Raw genomic sequence first — 15,570 nt, 5'->3', positions numbered from 1 at the left:
TGCAGTCAGATGGGCTGGTTGTTTCTGTGCAGAATGTGGAGAGAAGTTATAGAATTTGGTGACTGAGATGGGGAGAGATTTGAGGGAGAAAGTGACCAGGGACATAGTGAGAGGACAGTCATCATGTCATACTTTTCAGAAACCACATCCTTGCTGCCATCCTTGCTAATCCCTTTTTCCTGCATTAGGTCCATATCCTTTCTACACTATGCCCAATTAAGTGTCATTCTAAATGTCTCTTAACTGTCATGATTGTATCTGATTCCACCAACCCCTCTGGCAGTAAGTTCTCGATATCAGTCACACTCTGTGATACTCCTTAGATCCCCTTTAAACTTTCTTTCACCTTAAACATGTGCCCTTTTGTTTTGATACCCCTGCCATGGCAAAATGATTCTGAATATCTACCCTGACTGTGCCTCTTACAATCCTTTATTCTAATAGGTCATCTCTTAGCCTCCTTCGCTCCATGGAAAACAAGCCCAGTCTATCCAAACATTTCCCATATCTAAAGACCTCTAATCCAGGAATCAATCTGGTGAATCTCCTCTGCACTCTCTCCAGCAAAAACTCATATTTCTTATAGTGAGGTGACCAGATCACCACATGCGGTCTAAACACTATTTTATAAACTTGCAAAATAACACCCCAACCTTTATTTTCAATGTTCCGACTTATGAATACCAAGCATACAGAACGGTTGCCACTTTCAGTGAACTATGAACTGAACCTCAGATCTCTCTGTACATAAAGACTCCTTCAATTTATTGTGCACAATCTACTCCTATTTGACTTGTTTGGGGCAGACAGTGAACAAGGCCAGGAATTGGGTGAGGGGAATATTCTGATGGGTAGCGTGAGGAATATGCATAAATCAGCTGAGGTGGTGCAGAGACAGAACCAAACAATGTTGTACAAAGAAATCAGATGGGAGGGGACAATGAGACTACAGTGTGGAGGGCAGCGAGAGCGAGACGTGGGGTGAGGGAGGGATGTGGACAAAGCAAGAAACATAGGAGTGAGTGACAAAAGGGGTGTGAGGGACATGGAGGACGGAGTGATGGCCATTGCGGGGCGAGTGAGGACATGGAGAAGGAAATCCGGGACATGAAGGAGAGGGAGTGAGCATCGTGGGAGTGAGGGCATGGTGGCTAAAGTGAGGATCGGAGGAGGGAGTGAGGAATGAAGAGAGATGGAGGAGGGTGTGAGGGTCGGAGGGGAAGTGAGGTTTGGAGGAGGGAGCAAAGGACATAGGGGAGGGAGTGGACAGGAAGGGGGACATGGTGGGAGGAAGTGGGACATGGTGGGAGGGATGTGAGGGAAGTGGAGTTGTGAGTGAGGATTGGAAGAGGAGGTAAGGGACAGGGAGGATGGAGTGAGGCATATGGAGGAAGGGAGATGGAGGAGGGAGAAGGGCGTGATGATAGAGGGTGTGAGTGATGTGGAGGTGAATTTGTGGGAGGTGGAGGGGGACGGGTTGGCGGAGGGAGTGATGTCTGGAGTAGGAAGTGGGGGTTGTGGAGGAGGCAGTGAGGGTTGGTTAAAGAGTGAGGAAGGTAGAGGAGTGTTCCTCGGCGAAGAGTGGTGAGTGATGAGATGGGGGCGGATGTACCTTTGTGCTGAGGAGGTGGGACTGCTCTGTGACTGGACCGGGCTGGACTTTGTGTGGTGCTGACCTCTCTCCGTATCATCAGGTCTTGAGTCTTCAGAGAATGGAAGTGGTGAGGAGCTGTGACGAGATCACAGAGGGAGCTGTGCCTGCAGAAAGCGAGGGGAGGGGAAGCTGTGAGCATGGAGTCCCCCCTTCTCCACATCCTCGCTCCGGCAGGCTCCAGAGGCAAGGGGGCAGGCTGCTTTCTGGACTGTTGGCTGCCAACATCCTCTTCCTCGGCGGTGCACTGATCTGCGGAGGAGTTTTGAGTGAGGTGCCAGTGCATGAGGACGAGGTGATGGTGATGCTCACTGCAATGATGGTCTTAGCCGTAGTCTGGATGGTGGTCTACATATCGTGCACAGCCCGTCACCGTACAGCTCCTCTCTACAAGGATCCCCATGCAGCGCCGGTGTGGCTGAGAGGTAATAAAATAAAATACAATAAAAAGGAACAGCAGATGCTGGTTTACAGCAAAGATAGACACATAATGTTGGAGTAACTCAGTGGGTCAGGCGGCATCGCTGGTGAAAATGGATAGATGACTTTTTCAGGCCCGGACCCTTCTGTAAGGTGCAGACCCGAAATGCCACCTATCCATTTTCTTCACCAGGGAGAGGGTGGGAGATGCTCCCTGATCCGCTGAATTACTTCAGCATTTTTGTGTCTATGAGAGGCAAGGAACACTGCCTGCTTCCTGCCTTCGTTTCTGGCGTCGATTCGACCTAGAGATTCGCGGCAGAATGACCCGAAGTGGGAACTGAACCTCAAACTGGCGCGGTAGAGAGGAAGTAGTGGAGAGCTTTAGGGGTTGCATTGCAACGTGAGCCAACACACCGAACTGAACCGTGAGGCGAGTCCTTGACGGTGACAGATGGTGTTCCCACCATTTCCAAAGTCCAGAGTAGTTATTTGTCAGATGTACCGGATATGAACTTGAACAACGAGAGTCTTTACCAAGGACATTAAACACACCAAACATTATAAGATGCATTAAATTATCGGGTATTTTAAAGTGAACTACACAATGCTAGTGCAAAAAAACACCGTGTGTGGTGCAACCATAGTAGTCAAGGTGGTGCAAGAACCTGATGGCCAATGGGAAGAAACTCTTCATGATGATAAGAGTTATCAGGCTCTTTCGCCTTCTTTCCGACGGTAGCGGTGAGCTGGGAGCGTGGCTGGGTGGAGTGGGTCTTTGATAATATTGGCTGCCTTCTTGAGGCAGCGCTTCGTATAGATCTATTCGATGGCGGGGAGGTCAGTAGCTGTGATGGATCGGGCAATGTCCTCCATACTTGAGCGTTCAAAGTTCCGTGATGCAACCAATCCACTGATGCTCTCCACTGTACAATTGTAGAAGTTCGTTAGATGATTCAGTAACATGCTGAATCTCTTAACCTTTGAACAAGGTGTTGGTGAGCTTTCTGTGTGGTTGCATCGATATGCCGGGCTCAATATTGATCATTAGAGATGTGTACAGGACTTGAAACTGTTGACGTACACAACCCTTGGTAATGGAACTTGCAGGACCAGGAGGTGCTTCTAAAATAGTCTTGGAGCATGGAGCCTCCTGTGACTTCCTCTCCAATAACCTGCTCCCTGAAGCCCAGTTTGGGCTTCACCTGGACCACTTGACCTCATCACAGCCTGGGTGTAAACATGGACCGAAGAGCTGACACCAGAGGTGAAATGAGAGTGACTAGGCACAACACCAAAATAGTGTTTGACCAAGAGTGGGATCAGGCGACCCTGGTAAAACACTCCAGTGGTTGTAGTCAGACCTCACCCAGAGGAAGATGGTTGTGGTTGTTGGAAGTTAATCATCCCAGCCCCAGGACATCAGTGCAGGAGTTCACGGCCCAGCCATCTCAGCTGCTTCACCAATGACTTTCCACCAGCAGAAGACCAGAAGTTGGGATGTTGCTGATGATTGCACAATGATCAATCCCCATTTACAACTCCTCAGCAGCCCATGAATGAGGGCAGCAACACCTGCGAAAATATAACCTGCTGAGTATTTTCACCACTTTCTACTTTTACTTTAGCATTAAAGCACAGACTGCTTTGCCAAGTTACTTTACTGCCATGATAGTGCCAGGAATCCTTAGTAAGGATGGGGAAATAGTTGTTTAAGAGCGTATTTGATATTTAAGAATATTTGTTTAGATAATTGGGTTATTTTGTATCATGGTGGTGGGTTTGTTTGGTGTTGTTTTGTATTGTATATACTATTATTGCGATAAATGTATTTTTGTTTAAAAAAAATTATAGTGCCAGGCAATGACCATCTACAACAAGGGAGAGTTGGGGTTGCTGTGGAGATGAGTGTTAAAGAAGCACATGGAATGTGATCAGGAAATGTGATGAGTTACAGTAGCAGACCAGGGTGGAGTCATTGACAGGGGAGAGGCTGAGCTAAGATACAGATGGATAACAGAGCAGACATGGCCTGTTGATGCAGACAGGGGAAGGCAGTTGCACAATTTGGAGAATTCAATATTACTGAACTTAATGGAGAGGGGAGAGGCTGAGCTAAGATACAGATGGATAACAGAGCAGACATGGCCTGTCTTGATGCAGACAGGGGAAGGCAGTTGTCACAATTTGGAGAATTCAATTGCTAGTTCAGAACACCACAAGGTGCCCTGGCCTCACCTTCTCGGAGATATTATTTCTATCCCATCCATCTCTCCCCGCTCTATGTTCTGACTGACAGGGGGGCTACTGGTGCTTGGAGCATGCAGCGTTCTACATGACATCTTCAAGCTTGTCCGTGCTGCCGGATTTCCTGGCTGTGAGCATCCGATTCAATTCCTCTTCCCCAGTGCTGAGATCCTGTTTCTGTTCACACAGGTGAGTAGTGTGAAGATACTTGAATTCAGGTGGTAGTTGAGTGCACCTGGGGGGGCAGTAAATGAACCTGTCCCTCCTACCTGTTTATGGACAATGTCACCAACCGCTCCCTGTGTTTTATTCCCAATCTAGTCCTACTTTCTCTGGGTCCATTCCAAAGACTGTGTTCAGGTACATCAGCATTTCACCAGGTAAGGGCATATTTTAGTCTTAGATCTCCTCCCCTCTACCTCTCTAGCCCATCCTCCCCTCCCTCCTCCACCACCCCTTCTACCCACACTATTTAATTCCATCTACCTCTCCATTGCTTCTACTCTCTCCGCCTCTTCTACCCAAACCACCCCTTTACCTGCACCTCTTCCACTATTCCACGGGCTTCATTTCCTCAGATCTTCCCTCCACACCTTCAACCTCAATTCCCCAGCCCCACACAGCCCACTTTAACTTCCTGCCCTGGATCCACAGACAGGACCCCCAAGCAGACCCACTGTTTCAGCCGGCTCTGCTGCCCACCAACGTTATTTCTTCCTGCTTTTCCTTCACCCTTTATCCCCTGATCCACCTCTATTGTCCTCTGACAATTCAACAATTTCCACATTCTTGGTCCCAACTAACCTTGTATGTACATGCACAGATTTCAATTAACATTGAATTCTCCAATTTCAGATCCTCAGTAATTCCATTCTCCTTTAGTCAGTTCAGAGGACAATTCTCCTTGTATTCACAACTTCCTGCAGCCATCCACTCATTCTCCCAGTGCGATCTTAAACTGCACCAACATCCCATTTTGTTGACTCCCCTCTTCACACATATTCTCCCTTTTGTCCTCTCCCCCTCTCAAAACATCTTAAAACTTGCTTGACAGTAACTTGATCAAATTCTGACTGAAGATCATTAACTACTTCTCTCCCGACATATGCTGTCTGGCCTGCTGCATATTTCAATCATCTTCAGTTTTTATTTCCAATTTCCATAATGTGCAATATTACTAGTTTTGGATTATCTGATTTGTATCTTCCATCTCCATTGGGGGGGGGGGTATATAAAGCGGGTGTAAGCCACACTGTTAGCACATGTGCCTCATAGTCAGAGTGCACTGTGGTTTCCCAGCTGGTTCGCTGTGACCCACAGGCTGATCCCTTGTTTGCAGGTGTGGGCTGGCCATTTCCTTGGTCACTAACCTAATGCTGTGGATGTCAGCTGCAGCAGAAGAGTCACTCCATCATACAGGGGTACAAGGTGAAGTCCCTGAAGACCAAAGTCGAGCCCTCACAGGTAAATATGGACAGCTCTATGAAACTAATCTAGACTCACCAATGAGCTCAAAAAAGAGGCCATGAGATACCTTTAGCTATGAAGAATATCTTAAGAACAAGAGTTGAGATATGTTGTTATACTCATACAAGGCAACGATGAGACAATTGTAACATAAAGGATGACATTAAACTGGACTGCATGGAGAAAAAGATTCACAAGGATGTTACTGGGTCTGGGGATCTTGGGTTATAAGGAAAGGCTGAATGATTGGTGGTTTATTCCCTAGAGTGTTGGAAGCCAAGGGTGGCCTTCCAGAGGTTTATAATAAATAGCGTGAATGGTCAGTCTATTTTCTTCTGGAGTATTGGACCCAGGCCCAACCCACCAGTGCTGTACCCCAGTGTTATACAGTAAAAGACCGGCCCCCACCGGTACTGTACAATATAGACCTGTCCCCACCAGTACTGTACCCCGGTGTTATACTGAGACAGACCCGTCGCCACAAGTACTGTACCCTGTATAATACCTGTCCTCACCAGTGCTGAGATCTGCTCTATCTAGAGCTTTTCAGCGTATTACATCCTGATCCAGAGACCAGTACTGTATCTCCGTGTTGTTGCCATTGGGTACACAATGCTTGTGAGGTGAATGCTGAAAGGCTCTTCTTCCATTGGAAGGAGACCCACGGGGCCGTGAAACATTGCCACCCCGGTGTTGTGTCTGGTGGTAGCCCGGGACACGAGCAGGCTCGGGCACTGAATAGACTGTGTTCTTCTCCCGCAGATGCTGCCGGCGATGGTTGTGTGTGCTCTACCCGTGTCTGCCGCATCCTCCAGGCCGCCTCTCCCTACTTGTACCCTTTCAACATCGAGTACAGCTTGCTGTCCTCCGCGCTCTGCTTTGTGATGTGGAGGAACGTGGGCAGAGCTGGCGGCGGGCGGGCGGCAGCCGAGCTGAAGCCGGCCCGGGGCAGTGCGGGTGCGGGTCCGGGCCCGGCGCTGGGAGCCGGCGTGCTACTGGCGGGTCTGGTGGTCTCCATCGTGTATCAGGTGGAAGTGAAGGAGGCGAGGACGCGGAGCCGGGCCCTGCTCACCTACTACACCTTCCACAGCGCGGCCCTCGCCCTCATGTCCGCGGCCTGTGTGCTGGGCTCAGCTTCTCTGTTGCCGGCGGCGGGCACTGGCTCTCACGGCCGGGGCCCGGCGGGGAGTCTAGACCAGGGGCTGTTGCTGGGGGCGGCCGCGGGCCCGCTGCTCACCTGCTACTTCAGCCTGGTGGCGGTGGTGTGGAGCCGGCGGCCTGGGCCGTTACACGCACTCAGTCTGGTCTTCTCGCTGCTGAGTGTCGCCCAACACTCGCTCCAGAACCTCTTCATCCTCGGGGCTCTGCGCTGGCCGGCGGCGCTGGATGCCGGGCCCCCTCTCCGTCCCGACTCTGCCTCCCACCCTTCCCTAGAAGCAGCGCTGGACGCCGGGCCCCCTCTCCGTCCCGACTCTGCCTCTCTATCCTTCCCCCAGGCCTCGCTGAGCGCCGGATTCCCCCTCCCACCCGCCTCTACCTCCCACCCCTCCCCACAGACTGCGCCGGGACCTTCCCTCCCGAGAACTTCAGCCCCGACTCCCCGGGACCCGGCCGGTGGTGTCAGTGTCCCGGGGACCGTCGCCGCCAGCAGCCCCGAGAGCCGGCAGCGTCCACACCCGCCGCTGGGCGCCCGCCGCCGGTTGCTGAGGGAGGTCTCCTCGTTTCTGCTGCTCTGCAACATCCTTGTAAGTTGTGGAAGTTCCACTGTGTGTGTCGCGCTGTTTACGTGTAGAACGGGGTCTCGCAGCCACCGCGGGACAACCCCGAGAAACTTCCTTCCCCGGCAACATTGAGCTGCCAGTCTTGCCCTTCATTCAACAACGCTTCATTCAGTGATTGCCGTAACATTGTAACGCCAGGTGCCAGTCCGCGCTCTCAGCTCATCTGACTGACCCATAAATGTAATGAGTCTGTCCGTGCCCCCGCTCCATCATCTGCCCCTGCCTGCTCTGTCCACTGTACTTGGCTGATCCATCCTCTCCACAACCCCAACTGCCGCACTGCTACTGAATTGCCCAACTCAGGCCAAATTAGACCAAACTTGCCCGAGTATTGTGAGCAACCCAGCCTGCAAGGATATTAATTCCCATCCTTCTTGTACAAGTCCCACCTGGCCTAGAAATGGTCCTAGTTACCCAAGGACCTTAAACTCTCTGTCCTGCACCAGCTCCTCAGGCACACATTCATCTGTCCTGTCCTCCTACTTTTACCCCAGCCAACACCTGAAACAGGCAATAATCCAGATCCAAAGGGTCCTGCTCTTTAACCTTCTGCTTAACTCGCTAAATTCACGCAGCGGTCCTCATCCCTCTTCTATCTGTATCGGAGTCAACATGTGCTGATGATCTCTGGCTGTTCTCCCTCCATCTTCAGAATAACGTGGCTGCTTCACCACTATCCTCTGAGCGGCCAACAGGATCCAACACCGTATCCCTGTTTGAAAGGGGAATGATAGAAGGGACTCCTCACGCCCTGCCTGTACTGACTGCCCTTCCAGGTGGCCATCCATCCTCTCTCTGTTCCATATCTGCCATGTGACCAACTTGCTAAACATCGAAACATAGAAAGTAGGTCCAGGAGTAGGCCATTCGACCCTTCGAAACAGCACCGCCATTCAATATGATCATGGCTGATCATTCTAAATCAGTACCCTATTACTGCTTTCTCCCCATTATCCCTTGATCCTATTAGCTCTAATAGCTATATCTAGCTCTCTCTTGAAAACATTCAGTGAATTGGCCTCCACTGCCTTCTGTGGCAGAGAATTCCACAGATTCACAACTCTCTGGGTGAAAAATATTTTCCTCATTTCAGTCCTAAATGCCCTACCCCTTATTCTTAAACCGTGATCCCTGGTTCTGAACACCCCCAACATCAGGAACATTTTTCCTGAATCTAGCCTGTACAATCCCTTAAGAATTTTATGTTTCCCACGCACAAAGACATGCTGACTATCCCTAATCAGTCCATGTCTGTCCAATCGCTGGTAGACCAGATCCCTGAAAATCGCATCCAACAATTTTTCCACCACTGATGTCAGGCTCACCAGCCTGCAGTTCCTTAGTTTGTTCATGCTGACTTTCTTAAATACCGATACGACATCAGCTGCCCTCCAGTCTTCTGGCACTTCACCTGTGGCTAAATACGAAGCAAGTAATGCTACAAGGACCTCCATAATATCCTCCTTAGCTTCCCTCAAGTTCCAAGGATGTACTTGGTCAGGCTCTGGGGACACTCATGCATCTTAATCTATCTATATATTACTAAAACTCTGTTCTTGACCGCTTTTGGCGATCTGTGCTGCGATTTCCGAGAGAACGCCGCCACCTACGGCCGTCATTTTTGGCCACCTCACTCAGAGCCCCCCTCCGCCGCATGTGTGCCGAGGATTTTTCCCGTCGATTAAATATGACAGAGATATTAATGTTTTTTACAAAATTCCCCATTCTCTCTGCTGCTCCTGCTGGTGGGATGGGGGAGGGACTATAAAACCAGGAAATGGTGTGCCCCAATCAGTCTCTACAACATGGAGGTCTGAGCTCTGAATGACTGAACAAATGTCTACACAGCTGTGAGTAAGTACCCTTAATTGGTTTGAAAATGAAAATATGGTTATGGTTAGTTTGAAGGAAAAAAGCACTGCCTGCAAATGGTTGTTTGGGGGGTTTGGATTCTCTTCCCCCCCCCCCCCCTCTCTCCTCCCCCCCCCCTCTCCTCTTCCCCCCCCCCCCCTCTCTCCTCCCCCCCCTCTCCTCTCCCCCCCCTCCTCTCTCCCCCTCTCCTCTCTTCCCTCCCCTCTCCTCTCCCCCCTCTCCTCCTCTCCCCCATCTCCTCCTCTCCCCCCTTTCCTCCTCTCCCCCTCTCCTCTCTCCCCCATCTCTCATCTCTCCCCCCCCTCCTCTCTCCCCCCCCCTCTCCTCTCCCCCCCCCCTCTCCTCTCTCCCCCCCTCTCCTCTCCTCCTCTGTCCCCCCCCTCCCCTCCCCTCCACACCACCTACCCTCTTCCCTCCACCCTCCCCCTCCCTGCTCCCCACCTCTCCCCCTCACCCCCCCTCTCAGCACCCCCTCTCTCTCCCCCTCACTTTCACCCTCTCTCTCTCCTCCCCTCTCTGTCTCTGCCCCTTCTCTCTCTGCCCTCAATCTCTACCCCTGCCCCCCCCCCCCCTCTCTAGATGTGACTGCAAGTTGGGGGCTATGCGTCAGTAGATAGGGTGGTTATGGGGTAAAAGGAGCAAATTAATAATATTAATATAATATCAAGGGGGGTAATTAGCGTGAGTGCAGGGGGGGAGGGGGGATAGTTAGTGTGTGTGACGCTGCATGCCGCCTCCCCCCCCCCCCCCCCACAACCGCACGTTGGGGGAACAGACCCAACGGGTCTGCACTTGGTCTAGTTATTATATAAAAGTCTGTGGCTGCAGCCTGCCGTCCGTCCGGCTGCCTTTCTGCCTTTTGATTCGTTCCATCGTGTGATGTCACAATGCCCAATGCTCGCAGGTGTCCAATCGGAATGGATACATTTACATATGCCTTTGCACCAGCCCCAGCCCCTGGTGAACATTCCATCGTGTGATGTCACAATGCCCAAAGACATTCTTGCCATAGGGGGAGTACAGAGAAGGTTAACCAGACTGATTCCTGGGATGTCAGGACTTTCATATGAAGAAAGACTGGATAGACTCGGTTTGTACTCGCTAGAATTTAGAAGATCCACTTCTCACCCCCCTTCCCCCTCCACTCTCCCTCCCCACTCTTTCCCCTCTCTCCCCCCACCCTTCTCCCCCTCCCTCCCTCCTCCCCTCCCTCCCCATCCCCTCCTCCCCCACATCTCTCTCCCCATCCCCCTCTCTCACCCCCTACTTCGCTCTCCTTTCCCTCCCAAATCTGTCCCGTTTCCTCCTCCTCCTCTCCCCTCCCTCCCCTCTTCTCACCCCCCTTCCCCCCACCTGTGTGTTTGGGGGGTGGTTAATGTGAGTGCGATGCCGCAGCTCCCCCCCCCCCCCCCCCCCCCCCGCAAACGCCGTTGGGGAAACAGACCCAACGGGTCTGCACTTGGTCTAGTGCGCTTTAAAACTGCCAATATGCCCTCTTTGGTAATCTGTATACGATCTAAGACATCACACCTCTTATGTCAATTCCTTAGCTTCCATGATCGTTTCCTCAGTAAAAATGGATGGGAGATATTCATTTAATATCTTTCCCATCTCATATGGTTCCACACAAAGCAAGCCATACTGATCTTTAAGGTGACTATTATTTTCCTTGCCATCATTTTACTCTTCATATACCTGTAGAATCTCAGGACTTTTCTTCACCTTGCCTGCCATCATTCGCTTCCTGTTTCTAACTTCTACCCATATAGCCTCACTAATTGATTCCTCAAGAATATCCTGTCTGAGCACTGTTTTTATGAATTCTAAGGTGTTAAATTGCATATCTTCAGGTTTGTAAGGAACACTAACTGTTAAACACCAGGCCCAGAATGCCCACCATATTGTCGACTTAGTTAAATGTTCACAGGCAAACCCAAATGCACTGATGCTGTAAAACCTTTTTTAATTCAATGCACTTATGGGTTCAAATGCAAGTACAGTCTCTGTTTCAATTATCATTTAACCATTCTAATAGAGTTACTTATGTTTTGGTTTTAACAAAGCCATAACATGAATATTTTTATGGTTTAACTTTTGCTTTTAAGTGGACTGCGAGAAGCTGTAAATGTAATAGAGAGGTTCCATTTCCACTTCTTATTGCTATTGATCCACTGTTTACTCAATATGCGTTTTATTAACTTCCATTTGGCTTCAGGGCTTTTAACGCTGGATAAAATCTCTGGTGGTCTGCGGTACTGATATCTGCATAATAATTGAGACAGCCAGTCAGGGATTGATAAACATGATTCCGTGTAGGCACTTATGTGCAGGTCATGAAAGTATGGCTCCGTGCCCAGATTTATGTGAAGAGAATCTCAGAGTATGTTAAATTGCATGGAGAAATTTAGACAGAGGAATAAGCATGGGGAAGAAACAATGGCAGGGCTTTACAATCTTCTTTGGATTGGTAATGAATGGTACAGTGTGCAGAAATTGCTTCCTTTACTTTTTAGTTTAGAGATACAGGGCTTTTGGCTCACCTAATCCGTGCCGACCAGTGATCCCCGCACAGTAACACTATTCTACACACACCAGGGATAATTTACAAATATACCAAGCCAATTAGCCTACAAACCGTCTACAACATTTGCCACACACCGTTCATTCCATGGCGACTCCATGCACAGCTCCAGCTGCTCGGTGCTGCCTGACAGGAGCTGTGGCCGGGCATTTGTTCTGCAGGTGTAGTCAACGTAAACAGTAGAAATATTCCTGATCTTCCACATCCTGCAGTAGTCAAGGTGTCATGGTGCTTCACAGCAATGCAAATACCTGTCTGCCTTTGGCTCATCTTGTGCATGTCGACCAAGTTGGTATACTGGACTCGCATCTGGCCCACATCCCTCTAAACCTTTCCTATCTATATGCATATATGTGTCCAAATGTGTTTTGAAAGTCGTAATTGTTTCCACTCCTGTATTTACCCTCTGCCCTGGATTCCATATCCCTTATCCCCGTCCCTTCTATGAAGAAAGATTTTAAAAAACCCTCCCCAGTCACAACTCTCACCAATACCTGCACTTTGACCTCAACGGTAGCACTTTGACTGCACAGCCGTTTTCACTTGGCCCCTCCCAAGATGGCCGCTCCCACGTTACCTGGCACTCCTTTCCTATCTCGCTCTCAACAATCCTGCAAGTGCCACTGGCTTCAGAAACCAGAACGCTGTGAAATACTGAAAGGAATCAGTCAACATTGAGAAGGCAGATGTGCTCTATTTCTCACTAACCACCCCGTCCCTACCCTCTGCTCCCAAGCTCTTTAACCCTGGGTTCAGCCTTAATAGCAACGTGGCCTCACCACCTGAAGCCCCTCTCTTGGTCTTGCCCCATTCACTATAATCATCCCCTCCCCCTCCTCCCCTGTCCTGCCGTTGAGCTGCCTGTACGTTCATCACCTCCACGTTCACCATTGGAGCATCTCCTAGTCCCCAAAATGCTCCAATTCCCTCCAGAAACCTCTTCAACTTTCTTTCTTCCATCTCTCCTTTAAAACCTACCACCTTGATCAAACCTTTGGTCAACTATTCCACCGTCTCCTTCTTTTGCACAGCATATTGGAGTGATGGATTCCATCCTCTGAACCACCGTGAGATATTTTCCTCCTTTAAAGGAACAACGTTAATTCACACTGGTGCACAAAAATGCTGGAGAAACTCAGCGGGTGCAGCAGCATCTATGGAGCGAAGGAAATAGGCAACGTTTCGGGCCAAAACCCTTGGGTTTCGGCCCGAAACGTTGCCTATTTCCTTCGCTCCATAGATGCTGCTGCACCCGCTGAGTTTCTCCAGCATTTTTGTGTCCCTTCGATTTTCCAGCATCTGCAGTCCCTTCTTAAACACATTAATTCACACTCGGTTGTTTCGGAAGTCCTGTCACCCTGCGAGCTGCCCTATCCCAGGAGCCCATGACCTGTGAGGTGGGGTGATTCGTGACAGTGTGAGGCGTTACATGAGATTCAAGGGGGTCAATAGCAGTGGCTTTCATTTGGCAATTGTCCTTCATTGAGTTGGTTTCCCAAAGAGATGATGGAGGTTGTGAACTCTTGCTTTTCCTTCCGCAGCTTTGGGCTGTGTCTGCATTTGGTGCTCGGCCACACTTTGCCAACGACATTGAGGAGAAGTTCTACGGCTTCCAGACGTGGGCCGCCATCGTCAACACGGGCCTGCCCTTGGGAATCTTTTACAGGATGCACTCAGCTGCCAATCTCTTGGAGATCTACCTCAGATCCTGAAGTACAACTCAGACCCTCTCCTGAAATGACCTTCCACCTTCAGTCAAACCTTGGGGTCGTTTGTTTGTCACCAAATAGTATGTGAACGGGATCTTTCATGTAGGTAGAACCGCCTCAGTGAATTCCCACCAAACCCCCATTCTTACCCTCACCCTAACAAGCCCTCATCCCCTTACCCCAATGACACCTTGCCCTCTAGGTTTCCTTACTCCTACCTACCTTGCCCTTCACTCTAACAGGAACATGCATTCCTTGATCTCCCACTATCACACTTTTAAAGTCATCTCACTTTCTGGTTGTCCACTTGCCTACAAACAACCTACTCCAAACAGCTTTAGTAAGTTCCTGCCTCAGTACCATCAAAGTTGGCCTTGCTCCATTTCAGAACTTTAACTTGTGGGAAGCCCAGACTTTATCCATAACTGTTTTAAAGCTAATGGAACTGTGGTTGCTGCTCCTGAAAGGTTTGGCCATCAATACTTCAATAACTTGCCCTTCCTATTTTTGCAAGAGTTAATCAAGCATTGCCCTCTCCCTTGTCCATGATGGTCCTTCACATATTGTGTGATGAAAACTTCCAGCACACATTTGACAAATTCCACCCCATCTAAGCACTTGGCAGTTTGGCAGTTCCAGTCTGTATTAGGCAAATTAAAATCCACTATGACAATCCTATAAATCTTGCAGCTGTCCGCAATCTCAAAGCATATTTGTTCGTCTAATTCTCATTGATTATTTGGGGGACTATAGTGCACTCCCAACAAGGCGATCATCCCCCTTTTATTTTTCAGCTCCATCCATATAGCCTCACTGGACAATCTGTCAGTAACGTTATCTCAGACTACAGCCATGACGTTCTTCCTCCTCTTTTACCCACCTCTATCTCACCAGTAACACCTGTACCCCTACATCTCTTATACTCTTCAAGTGAATCATTTGATCCCAGATGCCTGCACCACCTCCTTTGCCACGGTTTCCACATCACTTTGATGATGCATGTCATCATACCCAGGGAAAGGTCGGCAGTTGAGAGCCTGCACTCTGTGATCCAACTCCGGCCAAACTGCAGGTAAACTATTCACCGCTGGATGGCCAAAGAGGTGGATGATAGAACATGAATGACAAATAAAAGATAGCGGAGTCAGGGGAGATATGGGGAGAAGGCAGGAACGGGGTACTGATTGTGGATGATCAGCCATGATCACATTGAATTGCGGTGCTAGCTCGAAGGGCCGAATGGCCTACTCCTGCACCTATTGTCTATTGTCTAAATATGCCAAGTAATGCAAAGGGGTTTGTATTTGAGTTACAAGCTTGTATTTGTTGAATAAAACTGTTATTAAACATACATCTTAGATGTTTCTCATGTCTATTCAGCCCATTGTCAATCTCTATGGTCTGGCCTTTAGACTTTAGAGATGCAGCGCGGAAACAGGTCCTTCATGCTCCAAAGGGAGGTGGCAGGCCGATGGTGCCACCAGTGTGGGTGCCTGAGGAAGGAAGGCTCCTGGTTGTGGTGAGGCAGATGAGCAGTGACCCAGGCAACTGGGTTGGCTGGGACACAGCTCATGTGGGGACACGGAGACAGGTCCCTGAATGGCTCCCAAATCCATACCACACCCACACCACTCCCCACCCAGCCCCTCCCCTCCCCACTCACACACCACCCCCAGACCACTCTCCACCCACTGCCATGCCCACCCATACCACTTATCAGTCCCCTCCACTCCACACCTCCTCCCACACACCCCTCCTCACCTACATCCCTCCAATAAAACCACTCCCTACTGCTCCACACCCTCCCCGCTCCCTACCCACGTCATCCCCACCCACACTCAA

At 49.9% G+C, this 15,570-nt stretch overlaps 1 protein-coding gene across 1 annotated transcript; it reads left to right on the top strand.

Moving 5' to 3' along the window:
- Nucleotides 1–1,712: 1,712 nt before the first annotated feature.
- Nucleotides 1,713–14,046, top strand: LOC116987748 (proton channel OTOP2-like). Its single transcript, XM_033043979.1, has 6 exons — nucleotides 1,713–2,076; nucleotides 4,371–4,507; nucleotides 4,640–4,698; nucleotides 5,658–5,782; nucleotides 6,311–7,530; nucleotides 13,561–14,046. Exons 1-6 carry the CDS (start codon nucleotides 1,713–1,715, stop codon nucleotides 13,729–13,731), a joined length of 2,076 nt encoding a protein of 691 aa, XP_032899870.1. The 3' UTR covers nucleotides 13,732–14,046.
- The last annotated feature ends 1,524 nt before the right edge of the window (nucleotides 14,047–15,570 follow it).

Source organism: Amblyraja radiata, chromosome 26 (genome assembly GCF_010909765.2).
Source record: "Amblyraja radiata isolate CabotCenter1 chromosome 26, sAmbRad1.1.pri, whole genome shotgun sequence".
NCBI classification, from domain to species: Eukaryota; Metazoa; Chordata; class Chondrichthyes; order Rajiformes; family Rajidae; genus Amblyraja; species Amblyraja radiata.
This window is presented reverse-complemented; position numbering and strand designations above follow the sequence as displayed.

Excerpts from the sequence above, each read along its gene's own strand:
- LOC116987748 (XM_033043979.1), top strand. The coding sequence starts at position 1,713 with ATGGAAGTGGTGAGGAGCTGTGACGAGATCACAGAGGGAGCTGTGCCT. Across the intron at positions 4,508-4,639 it reads TCCTGTTTCTGTTCACACAG|TCCTACTTTCTCTGGGTCCA; the intron begins GTGAGTAGTGTG and ends TTCCCAATCTAG. Across the intron at positions 7,531-13,560 it reads TGCTGCTCTGCAACATCCTT|CTTTGGGCTGTGTCTGCATT; the intron begins GTAAGTTGTGGA and ends TTCCTTCCGCAG.